Genomic DNA, 24,856 nt, shown 5'->3' on the forward strand with positions numbered 1-24,856 from the left:
AATGCCTAAAAGCACTGTTTTTGTCAGTACAATGCCACAAATATTGATGTAAGAACTGAAGTGATTTTGGTTTTTATCAAGAAAACATGGAAAATGGATAGATATCAGCTCTGAAATTAAACTGTTATGAGCTATTTTTGTTGTCAAGCATTAAAATGACCAGGTATTAAAATGACCAACAAACTGAAGAAAACAAGGGGTGGTCTTATCATTTTTTCTGCAACAACTGTATATGTATTTTTTTTCTTTTTTGTTGTATTGGTAATTTCTTTCCGGCTACTTTTTATTATACTTGAATGGAGCAACTGTACCACACAATAATTTCCCCTCTGGGATTAATAAAGCATTCCGGTTCTAAATCTAATTCTGATTAATGGTTGCTTCTGTAGCGATAAACATTAAAGTGGTGGGTTCAAGGCCCCCACATCCCTCCCTGGTCCCCTCTGTGGACTTGTAACATATAAATAAATAACACACAAGACAGCTGGGTACATGTAAGTATTAGAGCCTGACTGATGTGGGATTTTTGGGGCCGATACTGAAACCAATATTGGGGGCTAAAAAAAGCCAATAGCTGATATATTGGCTGATATCAGAAATACTGGCCGATATATGAAATAAGAACATTGATCTACACAGGATATAATAGTCTTATATTACGTAATGGTGGATGTTAATTGAGGGTGGCATCTTTGTTTCTCTCACAAAGATAATTTACACAACTTTAAAACGCTGTATAATAGTCTTATATTAGATAATGGTGGACATGTGAATTAAAAGTTGCATAAATCTTTGTATATCTCACAAAGATAATTAACACAACTTTAAAACAGGGGGGATAGAGGTCCTTGATTTTTGGAGCGAGGGGGGTAGAGGTCCGTGACAGAGCTTTTTCTATTGCTGCCCCAACCCCCTGGAACTCCCTCCCACCTACCGTCCGGCACTGCTCCGACCTCAACACCTTCAAATCCCTTTTAAAAACTCACTTATTTAAGATTGCTTTTAATGTTGAACTATTTTATATTCATATACCTGCCTTTTGCACCTGCTTTTATCTGTTTTTAATGTGTTTGGTTTCTGTTCTTATCTGCTTTACGTAAAGTGTCATTGAGTTCCATGAAAAGCGCTATACAAATAAAATGTATTATTATTAGTATTATACAGATTTCCTTTTCTTATTTGTCAGACATTTGTCAGACCTTGTAAATCCAAGCTGGACTGACTGTACATATCCTGACCAAGGAAAATAAAATTCTCACTGTTGTGCTGTAATCTACACCTGGCTTTTCTGCCTCCGTCTATGATAATATACATTATATAGACTAAATGTCATCTAAAATGAACGTTTGTTTGCAACATAGTATAGCAAATTATTTCATGATCAAAAACACATTAATTTTAGCAAAAAAAAAAAAAAAAATGGTCTTGTTGAAATGGGATCACGAGTAAGGGTGTGTATTGGCAAGAATCTGGCGATATGATACGTATCACAATACTAGGATCACGATATGATATATCACGATATATCATGATACTGTTAAAAGGGCAATTTTTTGTTTGTTTCTTTTTTAAAAATGATTATTTCCTGGAAGAACCGACTTACACCAGAAATATATATAAATAGTAAACACATTTTTATTTGATCACAACAGGATCTAATGCTATATCACAAAATGTTCCTGTGTTAAAACTTCAGTTAGGTTTTACAGACATTATAGATTAAGATCCTGTTCAAATGTTCATATTCTATTATTTTATAACTAACATCATAACATTTTTGTGCAATCCCAAACAAAGGAACTAACATCTGCCTCTTAGACAGTAAAAAGTGCTTTTAGGATGCTTCAAATAATCTTTATTTAATAAAACAGTGTTAAATAATAATAAATAAGATATAAACAATAAAGAAAACTGAAAAACAAAAATTAACCTCCGCCATATCTGCATTTGAATAAATACCTAAAAATATCAATACAGTACTTTTTAATATCGATACAGTATTGTGAAATGAAATATCGCAATATATTGCAGAACCGATATTTTCTAACACCCCTTGTCATGAGCCAAAAAAGGTTGGGAACCACTGGTATAACCGGTTGGGCTCTAGTAAGTATGAGGTATGACTAAACTGAAGCACAGAATCAAGACAAAGACGTAGCAAAAGATTATCGGCAGTCCAACCCTGTAACCAGCATGGGGCAGTAATATAGATCCAGTCCATAAACAGCTCCACACTCTCATACTCACACACATTTGCATTACATAAGCTGAGTGCCATAGGGCTCAGTGGGAGCTACAGCATAAGGTCAGATCAATACCTCCCCCCTCCGGCTGCCCACACACTGTCACTGTCCTGAGAGGTAAAGCGAAGAGAGACGAAGAAACAAAAAAGGAAGAGGAGGGAGAGAAGAAAGGAAAGATTAAGAAAAAAAGCTGATACGAAGATGTGACAGAGAAGTCCAGACAGAGAGAGCTTCAAAAGACGGCGAAGATACCGAAGGAGGACAGAAAGAAAAAAGAAAAAGAAAGAGAGTGAGCTGGTTGGCGGCTGTACAGAAGACAGGGAAAGCCCTCATGGACTCTGACAATGATGAAAGACTTCTTCGAGTGCTTTGACAACTTCTCCAGAACTGCCTCAGCTTTTTCCTCTCTCTCTATCTTCGTCCCAGTCGTTCCCTTGTAATCGCTAAAACACCTACTCCGATCTTTGCTTGTTGGTTCACGGTCGTCTCAGTCAAAGAACCCTGTGAAACGATCGGCGCTTTTCAACACGGTTCTCCCCCACGATCACAGGTGGTAACGACAACACAAAACATTAGTGAAAGGAGTGCTGAGGAACGGAATTGACTTCAAAATGTCACTTTGCGGAAAGTTCAAGCTATTTTTTGCCATAATCGTTAGCGAAAGCCTGGAGTTTTATATTGTTCCGCATATTCATACAGTTATTTGTTATATTCGCTTTGGTGAAGTATCTCAGCAGTCCGAAAATTGAAGGAAAAAAAAAAAAAAAAATCAATACTTCTCAGACGACTACGTACAAATATCTAGTTATAGTTCAACACTAGAAACAAGGACGCTACAGTCGAACACAACACGGGCACAGGTATTAGTAGGAGCCGGACAGGTCTTTAGGTCAGTACAACAACAAGGCACAGGAAATCTTAACTGTACATTAAACACAGATGCATGCTGCAACAGAGGGGGGGTTCAAGGAGGACACACTGAGCATGTCCTGCATATGAACCCAGCCACCCACCATTGCAGACAGGGTTTTGGCCATCAGAATGAGGAGCGCCTCCATGAGCACTTCCAGTCTGAGAGTCTAAACCCACACATTCAGGTACAGACCTTCACAAGGCTCTGTTCCTTCGTCTCCATCTTCTGAGAGAGAAATGGAAAAGGAACCGAGTAGAGATGTTACGCATGGTAGGCAAAAACAAATCACTAATGGCACATAAAAGAACAAAGGTAATTCAACTATATGAGATCAAATCTATGGCATTTTCTAAAAACATTCCATCAGTCCGGTCGCTGAAAAAAACCAAAGCTCGTCCTCCTTAAACCACCAAATCCTCATAAGATCCCAAATAGAAACACTACTGGACCGTAAATAAAGATGTCCACACTGAGCTCGACTGGAACGGCGGCAGAAAAACAACCAGGTGACTTACTTCTCTCCTTCCCAGTGGGTGGAAGCTGTGGAAGTTGTCGACCTCTTCTGCTGGACATCGGGGTACTGGTGGGACTGGTCTGGACTGATCCACTACGAGGATGCGCCCTACATGACAAAAAAGCAGCGGACACTGGGGTGAGACGGACATTAGGAGCGAGTGGAGAGTGGATGCAGGACCTGGCCGTGTCGCACCCCTATCACAGTGTGACAAACTGGAAATAATGTGCAAAAGAGCCTAAATGTTTGATTACACTGGGTTACAATAAAATGTTTTTTGCAAGTTGTCCAGGTTTTTTTAACTGAATTAGGACCATTTTGCACCGCTAAATCCAAAAATGACATCTGTTTTTCTCAATCAGGTCAGGTTTTTTTTGCTCATTTGATTTTGAAAAATTTGATCTTCTCACAAAATCGATTACATTTTTGCGACTTTATCAGTTGATTTTTTTATATAGTTCTCACCCAAAATAGGTTTTAAGAGAAAAAAAAAAATCATTTTCTAACAGGATTCCTGTTAGGTACAATGGTGCAGATGTAGCAGAATACGTCAAGGCTTATTTTTGCAAGATCTTCTAGTCGAAGCCATTTCATTCACCTGTAATATTAAAAAAAACCATTAATCATAAATTGGCAAAAGTAAAATCTTCAGAACTCGTTTATTGCAAGAAATATGAAAGAATTTTGTATCATATGATGTGAAAATGCCCATAAATGTAAGCAAAAATGTTAAAAAGCCAATATGTAGCATAGTTCAGAAAGTTGACCTGATTGAGCAAAATTAATGTGATTTTTGGATTCAGAACACCAAAATTATCCTTAATCAGCTCAAAAAACTTAAACAATAATTTGTGGCTGACCAGTGTAATAGAAAGTAGAGAAACATCAACTGTACTATAACTGGAGATAGAAGTATGATTTAATTAATTTGTTAAGAATATACAGTACTGTGCAAAAGTCTTAGTTCAACATAAGGTTTTTTTTGGTTCTAATGTCTGCACATATGCATCTGTATTTGGATCCAATCAAGATATATGTGAAGTATTAAAAAATAGAAGTAGTAAAAAATAGGACTGCTTTAGTTTTTGCCAAGATTGCATTGGAAACAGTATGTGCTTTACTTTACGTGCTAATTAATTATCTGTCAGAAAAATATCACCTGAAACTAGGATGTGAATTAAGGGGGAAAAAAAAGAGTCAACACTTTAACACTCTGTCTAACTAACTTCATTAGGATGGCATATGATTTTTCTAACATCATAAATTTACAATAACACTGCAAAAAACCAAATCTTACCAAGTGTATTTTTCTCATTTCTAGTCAAAATATCTCATCACACTTAAAATAAGACATAATCACCTCAAGAGTGACTTTGCATTGAGATATAAGAATTGCCATTGGCAGATTTTTTTGTTTGAATTAAGCAAAAAAAAAAAAAAAAAAAGTCTTGAATTAAGCAAAAAAAAAAATCTGCTAATGGAACAAGTGAAAATTATCGTGAAATCAGATTTTCAAGATCTACTGTCTAAAAATACGTCCTTTTATCTCACTGAAAAGTCACTCTTTAGGTGATTATGTCTTATTTTAAGTGTGATGAGATATTTTCACTAGAAATGAGAAAAATACACTTGGTAAGATTTGGATTTTTGGAGTGTATTTAGTGCAGAGGTGACATTCAGCCCAATATGATCTCAAATGGGCAGGACCAGTAAAATAATAGGCGTAATAATAAGATAGAAATAATTCCTCTTTTTTTAGTGTGAAAAAAAGTAAAGTTACATACAAAAATGAGACTGACCTACACAACTACAGTATGTACAACCTGACTTTTCTTTTAACAATATTATGCCTCAGGTTATTATTAACACAACTTATAAATGCACAAAACATTTAGTGCCAGGCATAATATTGTTAAAATTTCACTTTTTATTCTTCAGAAATTCCAGGTTGTTCATATTTATTCAGGTTAGTCACATTTTATTGTGAAAGGACAGTTTGCATATATAAATATTTTTGAGTAATTTTTATTATTTATAGGTTATTATGCTATTATTTTCCATGAGATCACATCTGGCCCCTGAACTATAACAAACTAAAACAGCTTTAACGTTAAATGTCTTCAGTGCCATTTTAGCACTTCGCAAATTAATCCCACAGGCCAGATTGGAACCACTGGGGGGGGCAGTTTTGGCCCATGGGCCGCATGTTTGACACCCTTGATCTACCGTGACCTCCCTTTGCACATAACATGTGTTTAACCCCTTTTGTTCAGACAATATGAAATTTATGGCATTAATTTTCGGATGTTTTATACCTGGTTTCATTCAACACATTTCAGCTGTTTCTAAATGTTTGTGCTGCTTCTTGTCATGGGGTCAGAGGTCAAACTAAATACCGAAGTAACTTTTACAATCTATTTAGCTCAGTTTTTTTGTATCTTTTCAAGCTGTGCACATATTTCTTGTATTTTGTTGTTGTATCTGAAGAAAAGAGGATGAGAAATAAATATATATGATCATTTCAACCCTTAAAAAACAACAACATTAAGACTTTTGCACATTACTATATCTACATAATCAGGTCATATAAACTACATAAACAAAGTGAAACCATATTATAGAGAAATTGTTGTATTTTTCTTAGAACTTCAAAGCTGAGTTTGACATATGACACTTACAGCGGTGACATCGGTCCATGTATGTAGACACAGACACATAATGCACACTAATTTACGTTACGAGGAGGACTTTTGATTATCTGAAATCAAGCTCCAAATATAACTGATGCAAACAGCAATGAGGTTTGGCACATGGCATGGGAGTGGAGGGATACATCAACTGTAGGGAACTGAGCTGCAATAAAAAAAATGCCAGGTGTGAATCGCATGTATAGTTGACTCATCAAGCTGCAAGGAGAAAAGAGTTCAATGCAGAAAACAGCAGACCAGTGTGACCATGCGTTCAGACTGTCCCCAAAAGGCTTGAACTCAAAACAACAAAAAAACAAACAAACAAAAAAACAAAACAAAACAGAATGCCATCACAGGATATCCGGCATCAGTTGATGTTAGTAATGAAATCAAAAAGAAAATGTCGGCCCATCACTGCTATACCCACGCAAGCGTATGAGCAGTGTGTTCCAAATGAAAACGAGTCAGCACTATATCTACGCTGTCGGGATTGCTGTGCCTGGGACATGTGGAAAGAAAATACAGCGCTGGAGCTTTTGGGGACAAAACATAAAGTGGGTGGTGGGGTAGTTGTGAGGGGTGGGTGGGGTGGTGTGGAGTGAGAGAGGGAGGGAGGGAGCAGGGGTGTTGGGAGGGTGGGAGGTAGGTGGTAGGTGGTAGTGATGCGGCTTTTCTGGATCATTCTGAGTTAGTTAAGATCGAGGCGGTTGGGAGCTCATGGGACGGGGTCTGTTCTGGATTAGTTCTACGTAGTTTTAGTCGTACAAGCATTGAACGAAGGCGCAGCTGCTTTGAGTGAAGAATACATTTGCTGATTTGCATTTAAGGGTGTCTTCAGAGTGAGCAGGTTACCTACCTTATCCTCACATGAAGCCTAATGTGAAGCCATTGGTTAACCCTCAAAGACCCAAACCTCCACCGACAACCAAAAGCATCCACTAAACTAAAGGGTTTAATACCTATTGAACTATTAATCCTATCAATATGTGTAAATAATTGAGGTAAAATTCAGTTTGTCATTTTTTCATGATCACTGTCATCTTCTACAACACTGATTCCCCAGTAAAATCCATGGAGTTTGATCAATGTTAGATGATGAAGACACTTGTTTTAGTGTTCAGTTACTGATATATATCTATGCTGAAAAAGTCATTTTTCTTCAGTTTTCTGTTTTGACATATTAACCTTTGAATTTACTCTGAGTCTTCATGAATATCTAAATTAAATATAGGAAAATACATGATTTACAGTAAAAAAAAAAAAAAAAAAAAAAAAGCAAAATACAGAGTATAATGTTAGAATAAATGGTGACAAATCACTTAAAGGTGGGGTAGGAGATGTTTTCCTGGAGCTTTTTTTTTTTTTTTTTTTTACTATATTGCTTAAAATCCCCTTCACACCCCGACTGCAGCCAATTAATTAAATGCTCTAACACACAGGTGTCAAACATGCAGCCCGGGGGCCAAATCCGGCCCATTAAAGGGTCCAGTCCGGCTCTTTGGATGAATGTGTGAAATGCAAAAATTACACAAAGATATTAACAATCATTTTAGTTCAGGTTCCACATTCAGACCAATAGGATCTAAAGTGGGATGGATCTGTAAAATACTATTGAAATAACCTATAAAGACTCAGAACTCCAATTTTTTTTCTTTTTAAATGTAAACATTTTCATGTATTTACACTAAATTTTGCAAAAACTGAATAACCTGAAATGTCTTAAGAGAATTAAGTACAATTTTAACAATATCATGTCTGTAAATGATAACCTGAGGCATAATATTGTTAAAATTGCAGTTATTTATTCAGTTTGTTCATGTTATACACATTGTTCTAAAGGATAGTTTGTAGATGTAAACATTTTCATGATCTAATTTTACTTCTTGCACTCTAAAACACTGAGGAAAGTTTGGAGTTGACATTATTTATATATTATCATCTTATTGTTTCACTGGTTCGGCCCACTTCAGATCAAATTTAGCTGAATATGGCCCCTGAACTAAAATGAGTTTGACACCCCTGCTCTAACACAAAAATTTTAAAAATGTAATCACCTGTGGAACGGACAGGACTGAAAAAAAAACAAACATCCAATCGAAATGATCGAATGGTGGACATACCTATCAAATTCAACCGCCATTTGTCCCTCCAGCTACCCTCTCTGCGAGTACAATCCGGTACTCTGGGGGCATGGCTTCGGAGGGGGGGGGGGGGGGGGGGGGGTCTAAAGAAAGGGGTTTCGACTTTTGTTTGTGTATTTTCAAAATGTATCTTGCTCAAACTATTTTTCCAGGATCTCCTACCCTACCTTTAAGAAAGATTTGCTAGAGAGAAAAATTCATTTTAAGGAACTGCCACAAAAGTAACACTGGGTCTTTATGGGTTAAGGTAGGCTGCTAGTCTTGTATCAAAGATAACTCACTAACCTACATACTGTGAATGACACGGATAAAACCACCTTAACAGCATCAAAATTGAAATAGCGTCACTTTTCAAGCCAAAAGCAGGCAAAGCAGCTACACATCAGACAAACGATTGTACAACTAAAACTCTAGTCTACTTTGCTGAGCTGTTAGCGTCTCCAATCTGGGTCACACCTCGTCAAGGCAGGTGAGGGGGGGGGCGGATCTCCCAGATGGCAGAGACGGCATGGACCTCATGAGCGAAGAGTCGTGGGGGCGTTCAGTGGAGCGCGAGCGGGACGTGGGGCGCTCTATAGTGGGCCGCTGGTCTGCAGAGCGGGACCTGCTGTGATACTCGTGCCTATCCATGGCTCCGTGGTTCCTATAGAGGTTATTGAGAGATAGGCAGGCACTCAGTGGGACCCCACAGGGTATGGACAGTATGTTGGTAGGGTGGACAAGATAGATGGAGGGCGGACAAATTTGTTGTTGCACCATCAAAACTTTTCCAAGGTGCGCAGTTTTAGGAACCGGACCTTCTGCTTTGCATGTCTTAACCCATGACTCATAATTCACATATACGTTTCATTACTGACATCAGTTTCTAGTAGTTATCAAAGCTTCAGAGTAAATATTTTAGGATGAACAACAGTCAAAAAGCAACAATTAACATGAACTTCTTCATCCTCTAAAGGCACGTAATGAAACCTTTAGATCCGTTCTCAGTTCATCAGAGTGGGAGCAGATTTTTAACTCCATCTTTTGATAACTTGTCAGTAAGAAAACACATATAATATTCTTTCCTGCTTGTAAAGAAGGAAAAGAAATGTGCCAAATACATGACACAACAGTGTGCTTTGGCTACATATTCATATAATTGTCAAGTACATGTGATTTACAGTAAATGGACTAAAACATACAAAAAATACTGGTATGCTGCTACACTGCAAAAACCCAAATCTTACCAAGTGTATTTTTCTCATTTCTAGTCAAAATATCTCATCACACTTAAAATAAGACATAATCACCTAAAGAGTAACTTTTCAGTGAGATATAAGAACTGATTTTTAGACAACAGATCTTGATAATCTGATTTGAAGAAGTCTTACATAGATAATTTTCACTTGTTCCATTGGCAGATTTATTTTTTTTTGCTTAACCCTGAGTGGTCTGAGCCTATTTTGGCCGTTTTTGAGTACTTTTGATTTTGCCTTTATATACTATTTAAAGAAATGTTTACCCATGTTTGGTATCTTTTTTTTTCAGCATAACTTCATCTACATTATCTATTATTTTTTCCCTTTAACCTACTATATCAACACAAAAGGTCAAAAAACACACAAAAATATAAAATTCAACTTGAAAAATGTATATAATTACATAATTCAAGATTTTTTTTCTTTTTGCCTAATTCAAGCAAAAAAATCTGCCAATGGAACAAGTGAAAATTATCTTGTAAGATTTCTTGAAATAAGACTTTCAAGAGCTATTGACTAGAAATAAGTTCTTTACATCTCATTGAAAAGTTACTCTTTAGGTGATTATGTCTTGAACTGATTTTTAGACAATAGATCTTGAAAATCTCATTTGAAGAAATCTTACATAGATAATTTTCACTTGTTCCATTGGCAGATTTATTTTTTTGCTTAACCCTGAGTGGTCTGAGCCTATTTTGGCCGTTTTTGAGTACTTTTGATTTTGCCTTTATATACTATTTAAAGAAATGTTTACCCATGTTTGGTATCTTTTTTTTCAGCATAACTTCATCTACATTATCTATTATTTTTTCCCTTTAACCTACTATATCAACACAAAAGGTCAAAAAACACACAAAAATATAAAATTCAACTTGAAAAATGTATATAATTACATAATTCAAGATTTTTTTTCTTTTTGCCTAATTCAAGCAAAAAAATCTGCCAATGGAACAAGTGAAAATTATCTTGTAAGATTTCTTGAAATAAGACTTTCAAGATCTATTGACTAGAAATAAGTTGTTTATATCTCATTGAAAAGTTACTCTTTAGGTGATTATGTCTTATTTTAAGTGCGATGAGATATTTTGACTAGAAATTAGAAAAATACATTTGGTAAGATTTAGATTTTTGCAGTGTATAGTTAATAATAGAATAAGATCATTCACTGACTCAAAGAGAACAGCAGACAGAACGTAATGCTTAAAGCCAACTTGTTCAGATCATTCTATGGCATCTAAAATGAGCACTTTAGATTTCATGACATTTCATTTTACATGCTAAGCTTTATAAATTGGGTTTCAACATTATAGCCGTGTCTGCTATCCCCTATGAGTAGCTGAATGCCATCATTTTAAGGACAGACTGCATGGTCGGAGGGTTCCTGTGTGGTTTGTGGTCCTTGCAGTACTCTGGTTGTGAAGTCCACGGGGTGTGAACAACTGACAGGGACAATGTGCTGTATTATTGTAAGTGAAGGGTACGTGTTCATTTGCAGGTTTTTGAGGTAGAGTGAAATGTGAAGGAGAAGTGAAGTGTGTCCTTATATGGATTTGGTATGTCACATTTGTTCATGAAAAATGTTTGGCACGTGGAGGTCTTGTCTTCTGGAGAGCTGGTGGGAAAAAAAAGCAGGTGAGGTTTACAGTTCATTTGTACAGGGTTAGTTTACCCCGGCACAGAGGGCAAAAACATTTACAGAAAACTACATCACATGTCACACATCAGGGGAGAGCCTGGGGTTTTATGCAGCTGTAACCATGTACGAGTGGCATATTATCCACAATATTTAACATTTTAAATTCATAAGCCCCTTAGTTTTATGTTTAACAAAATATAATAACTGTATTTCCCTGTTACACCTCTTTAATTCAATAATGCATGATTGTGTCTGTATAAAAAACACTTAACTCCTTTCAGTCACTTCAGAAAAGTCATACAATGGTTTAAAAATCTCTAAAGTGTAAATACTTTCATAGTGCAGGTATGCTGAGCGCGCATACCTCCGCCAAAGCTTCACGTTTTTAGTTTGTTTGTCTGTCCATTGGCAGGATTAGACACAAACTTCTGCACCGAATTCACTAAATTTTGGAGCAGGGCTGGAGTTGGGTTACAGAGTGTGTCCTTTGTCCTGTAACACCATATCTCGCAATGTTGGAAAACACTGGTACAAATTCCCCCCTCTGTCCCCTTTCATTGATCTGGTCTAAAATTTAATGGGACAGACAAACAAACAAACACAAGTGATCACATAACCATCTTGGCAGTGGTTGAAAATTGTCCAGTAGAGGAGATGTCCTTCTTTTCTGTTGTAACAGAGATCAACATGATCCACAGTGGGTAAGGTCATTATTGCCAAAGGATTTATGGGTGAATGTTCTGTTTATTATAAATAAAATATCTTTGTTTCTCTTTAAAGCCCTCAATTCTTTCAGTTCTCACAGTTCTCTAAAATGTGGAATGATCTGCACAGTAAACAGATTCCAAAAAAAAAAAAAAAAAGCTCTCTGTATGGACATAAGAGAAGGATGCACTAAGATACAAGAGACTTTCCTTCTTCTGTCAGTTTACATAGAAATAAAAATGGAGAAAAAGGGAGAACATGAGCTTTTGTTAAAGCTACTGTATCTAGGCTGAGTCTGAAGTCAAGCCAAGCTGGGCTTTAGAGAAACTTTGTGACACTTTAATAAAGTCAGTCCGGCTCAGGCTGAGTTCTGAGGACTCATCACTTTTTTTCCTCTAGGAGAGGAGAGAAATAGCACAAACGTCACGTTACTCCTGACTGAAAGCCAGATGGCAGGAGCAGAGAGATTGAAGATAGAGAAAAGTGGAGTAATTTGCAGTGTTTCTGAGGGGGGGCCAATGTGAGTCTTCCTTTTACTGGTGCACCAGGACGTTGGCAGGGGTCCTGGAGATGGATGGGTGTTAGCGGGGCTTTGTGTGGTTGCTTTGAGCGGTCCGGCAGCTCTTCTGGCCAGACACATGAAGCCAAAAGGGCAAACACTGAATTTACAAAGTTACTGTGCAGCCCAGAGCAATGCATCAGAGATGCCAGTGTATAGAAGCAAAGCAGCTGCCAATAGCAGACTTTAAAAAAAAAAAGACAACACTAAGAACCACAAACACCACTGATCAACATACCGCTGCTGGGATAATGCACATGGGTACGTAAACAAGGACATCCACAGAGAAACAGTCAGATGCTGGCCAGCTCTTTACTGAGCAACCAGTCAGTATACATCAGCTGACATCAGCAACACAAATAGCTCTGAGCCTCAACACACAGAGGCAGTTGTGTCCCGTTATTACACTTACACAACTTCAGAGCCGTGATGACTCCTCAACAAAAACCGATATCAGCCAGGATATCATTTTCTGTCATCACATGTACAATCACGGAGATTTCAAGACGAACGACGGACAAGTTGAGGAGACCACAAGATGGCGGATGCACAGATGCAGCGGCAGTGCATGTCAATACCTCTCATAGTCATAGTCGGAGGAGTAGGCACCCTCAGAATAGGCGCGGGCCATCCTAGTGGAACGCAGTAACCTGACTGCTTCCTCTCGGCAGATTGGGTACACACGGTGGTTGCGGCTGGCGAAAAAATATCACAACTGGTCAATATTGTTATTTTTTGTCAGCAGAAGGGGAAGTAACAAACAAAACAAAACCTGCAAAGGACTGCAGACTACTCATCCCATTGACTGTGTCTGGTGATTATTCAGACCTGTACCTTTAAAACGGAAGGCTAACATGCTACACACAGACAGATGTATCCTCATGTTGTAGGGGAAACCACCTCTGCTGGACAAAACCTCCTGATCATAAAGCTCTTATCCATTTTCAGTATTGCCACAGTCTTTCGTTCGATGAATGGGATGCAAAAACAAACAGTGTTTGCATTTCAAGAACCCACACTCATTTACCTGGTTGATTCTGTCAGAAAATCAGAAAATGTTCACATGATAATGATTGAAATGATGGAAAAGGAGAAAAAGCAATGCTGATAATGGATGAATAAAGTGTATGGCACACATCTTTTCAATGTATTGTACTTCTACACAGTACCACACATTGTGTATATATTTAGTCCTGTGCAGAAAAATATATACTTGAACACTACAACACAAGTGTGATGGCACTGACAATAGCTTGATAGCATTGAGTGACCTTACAGTGTATCTGCAAAATCATGTGGTGAGTCATTTGAGGCCCTAAATGCACTAAATAGAGGCTTAGTGAAACTAATTCAAGTGACTTAGTGCATAGGCAGTGCATATAACTACAGTGAAAGTAAAAAAAAGTGTCAGTGCCATTTATTTAACATATTAAAAACAGCTTCCTTATATACAAAGACAGCCATTATCGGGGTCTTCTTTGTGTATGAGGAGGTCATATGTTAAAGTGCAGGTGGCGTGGAACACCAGGGTAAAAGTGATGGGGCTTCATGCATGCTCAGGTAAAGGTCTACCTGGGGTCCGGTTGAGGATCATCAAGATGCTGAGTATGTCTGGTTCGAGGTAGGGTGAGAAAATGGCTGCAACCACATGGAAGGAGGAGAGAAGACAGAGATGGATCTGAGATGGCGCCGAAGAAGAAGCAGAGGAGGAGGAGGAAAGGAGAGAGAGAGGATTGGAGATAGACAGAACCACAGGCAGACAGATGGAGGGCTGAGAAAACTGAGGGGGAGAGAACCAGAGATTTCTCAAAGAAAAGGATGTAGAGAGACGGAGAAAGCTCATAGGAAAGGTTGATGTGACACTTTCATAGAGGAAAAACAGGCGAGGAAGATAAGAGAGGCTGAGAAATAGGATGGTGAGGAGATGTCTTCCTCAGCTTGAACACACACACACAGATGAAAGTGGTACAGCGAACATACCAGCAGCATTCACAAGGTAAAGCACAGAACAGTCCAATAACCTAAACCTGCTCAGTGTCACTTCTGCGGATGATTTAACCAGACCACACATTACACAGCATTTCTTCTTTTACACTTACAATGTAGGGAACATTTCCAAAAGTAACACTAAACAAAAGGAAAACACCAACATTCTACATACAGTAAAAATGACACAAGTTTTCAACAAAACAACAGCCTCCTAAAAAGCTTCTTTTTTTTTTTTAATAAATCCAGAACATATTTTAAAAGTGTAGGAGTTCTGGGACACTTCCAAATTCTCCATGACTCATTTCCTGTGTCATTTTCAACTGTTTTCAATAAATAACCGAACGCTGTTAATTAAAGCAGCAAAGTGAGCACTGTCCCAGACAATTTAGATAAGTGCATTTTCTGCGTCTGACACTGATTTAGGCCAAGTCTTAGAAATATCAAATAAAGTTAATTGGACAGCGGAAAGTAGCTGCAGCCTGGCAGTGCCAAGGCTATGATTGGACTCTTGGAGCAACATTTTCCAACCTTACAGAAAATAAGTGCTGATGGAGGATAACTGACACTTCCCCCTTGACCACTCGTCCATAAGATAGTGAAATACATGCAAATGCCGTATACTGTACGCAGGATTTGCAGAATGGGGTCTGGATGCTTTCTGCATAATTTGAGCCTCCTGAAGAGGAGTGAAACTTATCTTAACTACATCTTTATCACACTTCTATCATACTTTTTAAAATTCTTATCGTGTTATTTGCTTTTACAATATCAGTTCTCTTTTGTAGGTTGTAATTAACTATACATGAAAGCAGAAAAGCGAAGTCAGTAAATTCGTTAACATCTCTGCGTCTACTGGTCAGTTCCCACTTGTGCTGCATGCATGCTCACGCATTTGCATGCATCTGCTACACACAAGTGTAAGCTCTTATATGTGTACCTGTCAGGTGAGTAGTTATCTTCAGAAACACTGTGGTCGTCCACTCTAGTGGAGGAGCTGTACTGAGAAGGCCTAACATCGTAGGCCGGGTCCAGACTTCTGCTGTGTGACAGAAGTGGACGGATCACCCCTCATGCACTTCACAGGACACACGACGATGTGGTCCCCCTCTGGACAGGGGACACATTGTCTCTTTATAAGAAAGGCATTCAGACTACATGTGACAAACACTGAACCACAGGGTGATGTGACTGAGGGACTAATTTCAATCTCAATAATTGAAATTAGTCAAAATCTCCACAATAAAGAATTAACAACTTCAACTTAACTATAAAAACATACACTCTCAACAGTTAATGATCCTTTATCCCTTCTCATAACATACAGTTATAAAAATAAATACAAATGAAACCAATATTTAAAAAACCCACACGTTTAATACTGTTAGATTCAGTACAGTGGTGGGTTCAGTAGTTACCTAGAGGGTGGGGGGACGCTGGGGGAGCGCGACCGCGCCCGGTTTATATCAGCCGACCGAGAGCAGTGGTTGGATGACATCACCTGCTCAGGGACAGATAAGGTGGAGCTCTGGAAGTCTCGGCCATTTGGACGATAGTCTGTGGAGACAGGAATGAAGGAACACAGGGAGGAGAGGGCTTTAGATGAAGTCAGAGAGGCTGGTGTCAGTGGTCCCTTATAAATACAAACAAAGATCCTTTACTATGATTTAAAGAACCCCCCCCCTAAAAAAAACAAAACAAATACAGTATTCAACTAAACTCTGTTACTTTAACGTATGAATCAGCTAAATCTGCATCTGTTGTTAATGAAAAATAAAGTAATAAAGACCAGACCAAACTTTCTGAGAGTAATACTAAATGCCAACCTACACAGGTGATAGATTTTCCATTTTCATAACGCTGACTCTCTATATTCCAAAAATGAGGACAAGGTTTCAATATAGGTGTAATCCATGCACTGTGTTAACATTGTGAATTAAACATGGATATAGCCTTTAAAAATCAGAAATATTGTAATGAATTTTCTCTCCAAGACTGATTAGTCCATTGAACTTGAAAGAGTTCATTAACCGATAATCAGATGTGGCTAGCAGCCACGGTTAAGGTCAATGCTTAGCACTATTAAAGCCGATTGATATTCAATAGAGTGTATAACACAAAAAAATGAGTTAAAGAAAATCCAGAATCAAAAAGATAGAAAAAAATGGAGGTAATTGTAAAGAAATGTTGACCTTCACTTAAGTCTGACATATTAATAGGATAATCAGATTTCCTTTTTATGGCATGAGTCTGAGTGAAGTAGAAAATGTATTAAAACACACTAAACTGTATCATCCATCTTGATTACAAATGGATACAAGTTTAAACATGAAATCATAAAAGGTGCATCATCACATTGATTTTACTAAAAGAATCTTTAAACAAGAATAAATTAAGCCTTTGCAACATATTTTCTTCAATATGATGAACGTTAGGTTTCACAAGGAAAACATCTGCTATTTCAGTGCATTTCATTTGCAGAGTTCCCTGCAGTTTAGCAATCAACGTCCATGCAGAGCCAAATTAAATCTATTCTTCCTCTTGACATGCAGCTTCATGCATGAGTGCAACCTGCCTGTTAAGCACATATAAAGACAGGAACCTTTACTGAAAATTAATAGGGTTTAACAAGCAGACTGAGCTGCATCAGTGCAGAATGCAGACTAAGGCTACGTTCAGACTGTAGGCAAATGTGTCCCAAATCAGATTTTTTTTTTGCCCATATGTGACCTGTATCCGATCTGTTAAAGACAGTTTGAACAGCACATATCCAACCCAGGCCACTTTCATATGTGGTCCTAAATCTGATACGTATCTGTAACGGTACAGAAAACATTCGGTTCGGTACGTTTTCGGTACAAGGGTCTTCAGTTTGACACATTTTCAATACGTTTTGGTACAGTGAAGGGGACCAATTTCCTTAAAAAAAAAAAAAAAAAAAACTTAATTGAGGTAAAAATGCAGCATAAATAAAACATAACCAATGTTCACGAAACAATGCCGGCACACTGCTCTTGTTTTGTCGACTAGTCTCTCTCCATTGACATAACTGACAGGGAATCCAAAATGTTCCCACATCGGAGACCAAGGTTCTAATAGTTTTGGATTTTTCATTCTAGTTTAGTTTTATTTAGTTTTGACTTTTTTTTCTCTAATTCAGTTAGTTTTAATTCGTTTTTAGAGCAGGTTTGCTAGTTTTTATTAGTTTTTGTTATTCTCTAAATGCTTAGTTTTAGCATAGTTTTAGATTGATTTTAGTTTTGTCGTATCTTTTCTCTTCCTCGCCGTCATATTCCCATTAATCCCAGACAGGACTCTGCTGCTTTCTCCCAACTTTAGTCTCCATGTTTCCAGGTGGAGTGGGGACCAGAAGACGACTATAAACGACAAGTGATGAGAAGTGACGGACCGTAAAGTGTCGTATGGTGCCATTAGCTAAAATTACTAGAGCAAAATAAATCAATTTCATATCAATCCGACGTTGACAAAGACGAAAACGAAGGGAATTTATCCATCATTTTTATCTATTCTAATTAGTTTTGTTTTTTTATGACTCGATCTTTATTGAGTTTTTCTTTTATATATAAAAAAGAATTAAAAAAGGGCAAAATAATAGAAAAAAATAAATAAAATTTTCTAGGCCATACATGCTATACATTTCCACACCTTATGCCAGTTATCAGTGCCAGTATACTGAAGACATGTGGACAATCTCTGACCAGACAAAACATAAATAATAATCATAATAATAATAATAATAATAATAATAATAATAATAATAATAATAATAATAGTAAGGACGATGCCAATAATACACATATGCATGGTTACAACAGTCATTACTTATTACTAAGTCCAGTCTACATTCTTGAGCTTGGCTCTAGTTAGTTTTGTAAGCACACAATACAGTTTCAGTTAGTTGTCATTTTTTCTTTTAATTCTAGTTTTTATTTATTTCAGTTAACGAAACTGCTTTTTCAATTCTAGTTTTCGTCATTTTTTAAATTTTCATTAATGGTAATAACCTTGTCGGAGACCTTAGAGAAGACGAAGGGTCTTCTAACTCTCTCTTTGTACCTGTGACACTGCTCTGAGCTGCCATACTGATTCACCTTCAGCATGCGTATGGTGCGTGGACCGCTTAGACGTCCATCTAGGATATCAAATATTGCACATGGGTTCTCCTTGCGGCCACCCTGCTCATACTGTATGCATTCTGCTTCAAGGTTCATGTGGAAACTTAAGGCGAGTGTTTGCGTTCTCCACATAGGCTACATGTACTCATTCAGTACACCTCTGTATTGTATCGAAGGCCACAAAAAAAAAAAACAGTTCGGTACAAACGAGTGCACCGTTACACCCCTAGTATCTGATATTTTGCAATGTGATTTCAGTCTGAACGGCTGGGTCGCATTCATCCGATCTTTACATCATTGAAATACGACAAACGGCACAATTCTGCGTCCCAGGATTTTTTTTTTTTTCTGTTTTTTCCCTCAACTTTATTAATCAAAATCTGGCCATACTTTCTAAAGAATTCCATAGAGAAATGCTTTTTTTTTTTCCAGACTGAGCATCAACATCAAACTTATGCTTAACAGTATTTGTAAAGAACATTATATATAAAAAATAATAATAAAATAAATAAATAAGTAAATAAATTAAAATGAAAATAAAATAAAATAAATAACAAAAATAAAGTCAGAGGTCTAATCAGGTATCAATACATTCAAAACTAACTGAATTAGAGAAAAAAAAAAAAAAAGTCAAAACTAAATAAAACTAAACTATAATGAAAAATCCCAAAATATTATAACCTTGCTTCAGGGTCGCATTCAGTTCATACTCAAAACTGACAGAAGTCACATTTAACCCTTTCATGCATAGTGGTCACTACAGTGGACAGTTATTCTACAGCTGTTCTCTTGTATTTCCATGGATTTAATTATTTTAGTTTCATATCAGCCAACACAATACACAATACACTGTAACTGATAACATTACAGTGACTTGGCTTTTCTTGATAAACCCGATCTAACATGTTTGAGTGTAAATCAATTCCTTGTTATCGTTATTAGACTGTAATTAACAACAAAAGTTTTTTTTGTTTTTTTTTTTTGGCATGAAGAGACTAGTATTGGAGTTCACTACAAACAAAAAGTTAGGGATTTTTTTTTTTTTGTCATTTTTTGGGGTCATTTTTGCCATTTGTAAATAAAATTGTCTGGTCATTAAAAAAATGTGTTTCAATTCAATTCACAAACAAAAAAGTAAAAAGTGTTGTGCAAAAATCCCAACTGAAAAAAATAGCCCCAAAAATTTAAAATATCCATAACTTTCTGTTTGTAGTGTATGTTAAAATGTGAGAAAACATGAAATTAGCAGCATTTAATGTTTTTATTTCATAGTTTTCACACAGTATATCAGTAAATACATGTTTCGTTGCTTTAAAAATTAAACGCACATTTTTGCAACTCCATGAAAAATAGCTTCATAATAAAAAAAAAATTATTAATAATAATCTCATTGTTTTTTAAATGCCTAAAGAGGAATAAAGAAAAAAATCTTGATTAACATTCTCATAATTAATGCATGAAAGGGTTAATGTGCAATATGAATGAGCACACATAAAAATCGGATTTCACCAAAAAATCTGAGCTGTGCATTAAGACCTGCTGTCTGAACGTAGCCTAAGAGAACAACATTATTACATATATTCTGCAGATATTAAAACACTAACTTCATCATTTGGAGTCTATTCAGTACCAAAATGCCTGTTGTATGTAGTATGTGGTGTAGCAGAAAATAAAACACAGCGAATAAGTCTTTCTTTTCTCCTACATTTAGAGTAATAGTGTCAGCACAGACTGCAGGATGAACTGGGATGTGGTGGAGTCGAAGTAAAGAGGAGGGTGCGACCGGAGCTGAGCGAAGGGGTATTCCCTTCACTGTGAATGAAGTGAAGGGGACTGGCATGGTGAGACAGTGAGGAGCTGATGAGAATGTTAAAGAGGCTGCAGGAGGATTTCCCTCTGCTACTGTATCATCAGTAAGCCCAGGCTGATGCACTTCCACTCCTGGTCTGTACGTCTGTATAGGAGTTTTTTTTTTTAAAGTAACTGAATCTGTTGTATTTTCTTCTCTTTCCATTGTGTCATTTCTTACCCTCTTTTCCTCTCTATGGCCTAAATCTCTTAGTGGAAATACAAAACATTACAACAGGCTCTAAACCAGGGGTGTGTGGTGGAAAATTTACTTTTATATTTACTTCTATACTGTTGGTACATCTTCTTTTAATGCTGAGTCATTATTCATGTCATATGCTTATGTGTGATGTTTACCACTCTGTAACACCCCGACCCAGGAACGGTGTTCTTGCCTTGAGTTAAACCCAAACACCTAAATGTCTGGATGTGCAGATGGATGATGGCGCCTGCACACTAGATATGATTTAACCAAGGTTAGGGTTAAGAGGTCAATATGATCTCTTCCACGTGGAACGGGAAGGGATGGTATGGAGTGGTACGATGTACGTATGGGGATGTCATCTGGGTGTCACCATGGTACGAGGGGGTTGGATTTTGGGTCTATATAATCTTTAGTATTCTCATGTTTAATCAGACTTCACTTACAGAGTTTCTCTGTGATTGACTTCTCAATAAATGCATTTATTTTAACTCTAACTTTCTCTCCTCTTTGTGTGGGTTATCAGTTGAACTTTTCCATAACAAATTGGCGTTGTCAGCAGGATTCCATGAGTGATTCGGACGGGGAGCGGATGTTGGTGGACTGATCATCCTACGGGCCAAAAAAGCGGCTGTAGCCCCGTGGTAAAACGATACTGCAGACGGGGGGACTGGCTCCGAGCCCCGTCCATCTCACCACTGGAATCTGGACTGAGTTCAAACACCATGCACGGTGAGAAAGTTACGGTTTGGGGTTCGTGGGGCTTTCTTTTCTCCTCTTCTTTGAGTGAGTGGTCAGTTGAACATCTCCACAACAGGTGTCAAACTCCTTTAGTTCAGGGGCCACATTCAGCCCAATATGATCTCAAGTGGGCCGGACCAGGAAAATATTCAACCGCATAGTCCCATTAAGATCTCCATCTCTTTTATAAAGATTATAGAGGTCGGCAGCACACGCCATGAAAGAATAAAGGTTTTAAAAGACAAGCAATAACAATAAATTAAAACAAACAATAATTTAGTAATAACAGAAAACTTTGACAGCTTTTAACCCTTTCATGCATGAATTATGAGACCCTTAATCAAGATTTTTATTCCTCTTTAGACATGGAAAAAAAAAACAAAAAAAAAACAAACAATGTGATTGACATTTTTTTTTATGAACCTATTTTTCACAGTTGCAAAAATGTCCACTCAGCTGGACACCATGTGTTTAATTTTTGAAGCAAAGAAACATGTATTTACTGATATAAAGTGTGAAAACTATGATTTTTTTTTTTTTTTAATGCCGCTAATCTGATGTTTTCTCACATTTTAACATACTCTAATACTACTTATTACTCACTTCATGGAGATAATATGCGAAAAGGGAAAAAAAAATGTAAAAAACAAAAAAAAAGTACCCTGTAAATTACAGTTTAATAACAATTAACAGTTGATTTACACACAAACATGTTAGTGCAGATCAGGTTTATGAAGAACTGCAAAGTTACAGGAATGATATGAATTACAGTGTATGTGATGGTACATAAGTGTCCACTGTGTTGGCTGATATGGAACTAAAACAACAAAACCCATAAATATGTAAGAGAACAGCTGTAGAATAGCTGTCCACTGTAGTGACCAGTTTGCATGAAAGGGTTAAAGTGCAATTATAATAGTATTATAACCTTTGAATACTGACAACTCCAAACTTTTCTCTATGTTTTAGAGTGGAAAAAAGTTAAATTGCATGATCAAAATGATGACATTCACAAACTATCCTTTAAAAAAATGTGAATAACATGAACAACTGGAAATTTCTTAAGAAAAATAGGTGCAATTTTAACAATATTATGCCTCAGTTGACACATTCACACACTCATTCATTTTCATTTACACATGTACATTTGAACTTACAGATCGCAGTGGATGTACAGACGCACAAAACATTTACTAACAGGCAGAATATTGTGATAATTACACTGATTTTTCTTCGAACATTTCAGGTTGTTCATGTTCATCTACTTTTATACATGACAACAAAGAGTAAAATTTGGAGTTATCACTATTGGAGTTATAATTATACGACATGCTTTTATTGGGCCGTATGCCACCCTGAACTGAAGTGATTTTGACACCTATGATCGTTAATGTTTTTAGCGAAATTTTTGCATTTCACAGATTCATCCCATGGGCTGGATTGGACCCTTTGGCGGGCCGGTTTTGGCCAGCAGGCTGTATGTTTAACACCTCTGCTCTAAGCAAACAGTTTTTCTTCCTGGTGGTTGCTTCTTCCAACAAACAAGGTCCACAGTATGGTCTTGTAGGGTATTTAACTGCAAAAATCCAAATCTTACCAAGTGTATTTTTCTCATTTCTAGTCCAAATATCTCATCACACTTAAAATAAGTCATAATCGCCTAAAGAGTAACTTTTCAGTGAGATATAAGAACTTATTTTTAGACAATAGATCTTTTGTCATTGGCAGATTTTTGTTTTTGCTTAATTCAAACAAAAAATCTTGAATTAAGCAAAAAAAAATCTGCCAATGGAACAAGTGAAAATTATCTTAGTGAGATTTCTTGAAATAAGATTGTCAAGATCTATTGTCTAAAAATCAGTTCTTATATCTCACTGAAAAGTTACTCTTTAGGTGATTATGTCTTATTTTAAGTGTGATGAGATATTTTGACTAGAAATGAGAAAAATACATTTGGTAAGATTTTCATCTTTGCAGTGTTATTGTAAATTTATAATGCTAGAAAAATCATACGCCATCCTAATGAAGTTAGTTAGACGGAGTGTTAAAGTGTTGACTCTTTTTTTTTCCTCCTTAATTCACATCCTGGTTTCAGGTGATATTTTTCTAACAGATAATTAATTAGCGCGTAAAGTAAAGCACATACTGTTTCCAATGCTATCTTGGCAAAAACTAACGCAGTCCTATTTTTTTCTGTCTTTCTGCAGTGCATTTTCTTCAAGGTTGATATTTCGTGTGGGCAAATTTCAAGTACGTTTCAGTTCTTCCAGCCTTCCTCTCTGGCTGGTAACAGCTCCGTCTCTCCTTTTCTGATGTGCAGTGTGGGCGTGATGCTGGAGCCTCAATGAGTACAGCAGAACGGCAACTAGCAGTGCAGAGGCAGACCAAAGCTCACTGCTCCCTCCCTATGCTGCTGCTGCTGCTGCTGCTGATGGGCTGCAGCATTTCAACCTTTCTAATATGATATATAAAGGTATGTATGAGCTGTTGAGACCTGGCAAACACCGGATACGTAGGAGGTTGTCTGAGTTCAACTGTGAGCAAATAAACAAAGATTCTCAATATGTTAACTCTGGCCGAGCATCAAAAATCTGAACAGTTTTTAATGTACAGTCGCGGAGAAAATTAATTAGACCACCAAAAGCCATCAAAACAATGGTTATGCAATCAAGTACTAACCCCTATGTGTTTCATGTGACTAAAACAGACAGAAAAGAAACACAGAAAACCCCAAAAGCACTGTTTTTGTCAGTACAATGCCATGTCAATGTAGAAACATCTGACGTGTTGAATGAAACCTGGTATAAAATGTCAGAAATTAATGTTGTGAATCTCATATTGTCTGAACAAAAGAGTTAAAGGCAAGCGTAAAAGAAGGTCACAGTAAATGCAACCACTTTGTTTTATAGAAGATGTTTTTTTCCCTGATACTTTTGTTTTTCCTGCTGCACAATATTCCCATATATCCTGATTGAATCTTAATACAGAGACAAATTAATACTGCCGTGGAAAAAATTATTAGACCATTAATAATCATAAAAAAATGGTTATGCAGTCAAGTACTAACTCCTGTGTGTATCATGTGGCTAAAACAGACAGAAAAGAAAACATAGAATGCCTAAAAGCACTGTTTTTGTCAGTACAATGCCATAGATATTAATGTAAGAACTGAGGAGATTTTGGTTATTATCAAGAAAACTATGGAAAATGGCTAGATATCAGCTCAGAAATTAAACTCTTATGAGCTATTTAATTAAATTAATTAATTTATTTTGAACATGCAAAGAAACAAAATAAACCAAAA

General features: G+C 36.9%; 1 protein-coding gene and 2 long non-coding RNA genes across 3 annotated transcripts in view; 2 read left to right on the forward strand and 1 right to left on the reverse strand.

The window, feature by feature from the left end:
* rims2a (regulating synaptic membrane exocytosis 2a) overlaps window positions 1-24,856 on the reverse strand; it is a 278,590-nt gene that overhangs the window by 94,413 nt on the left and 159,321 nt on the right. Inside the window, 7 exon segments of the mRNA XM_030157202.1 lie at window positions 3,349-3,381; window positions 3,672-3,778; window positions 8,958-8,980; window positions 8,982-9,144; window positions 13,218-13,334; window positions 15,566-15,667; window positions 16,044-16,182. Of these exon segments, the coding sequence (XP_030013062.1) occupies window positions 3,349-3,381; window positions 3,672-3,778; window positions 8,958-8,980; window positions 8,982-9,144; window positions 13,218-13,334; window positions 15,566-15,667; window positions 16,044-16,182 (684 nt within the window).
* LOC115435029 (uncharacterized) lies at window positions 1,053-24,273 on the forward strand. The gene is made up of 3 exons (XR_003937632.1): window positions 1,053-1,066; window positions 9,193-9,202; window positions 24,152-24,273. It is a non-coding gene; the product is annotated as an uncharacterized LOC115435029 (long non-coding RNA).
* On the forward strand, window positions 10,164-23,493 carry LOC115435031 (uncharacterized). Its single transcript, XR_003937634.1, has 2 exons — window positions 10,164-10,299; window positions 23,446-23,493. It is a non-coding gene; the product is annotated as an uncharacterized LOC115435031 (long non-coding RNA).

Source organism: Sphaeramia orbicularis, chromosome 16 (genome assembly GCF_902148855.1).
Source record: "Sphaeramia orbicularis chromosome 16, fSphaOr1.1, whole genome shotgun sequence".
In the NCBI taxonomy this organism is placed as follows: Eukaryota; Metazoa; Chordata; class Actinopteri; order Kurtiformes; family Apogonidae; genus Sphaeramia; species Sphaeramia orbicularis.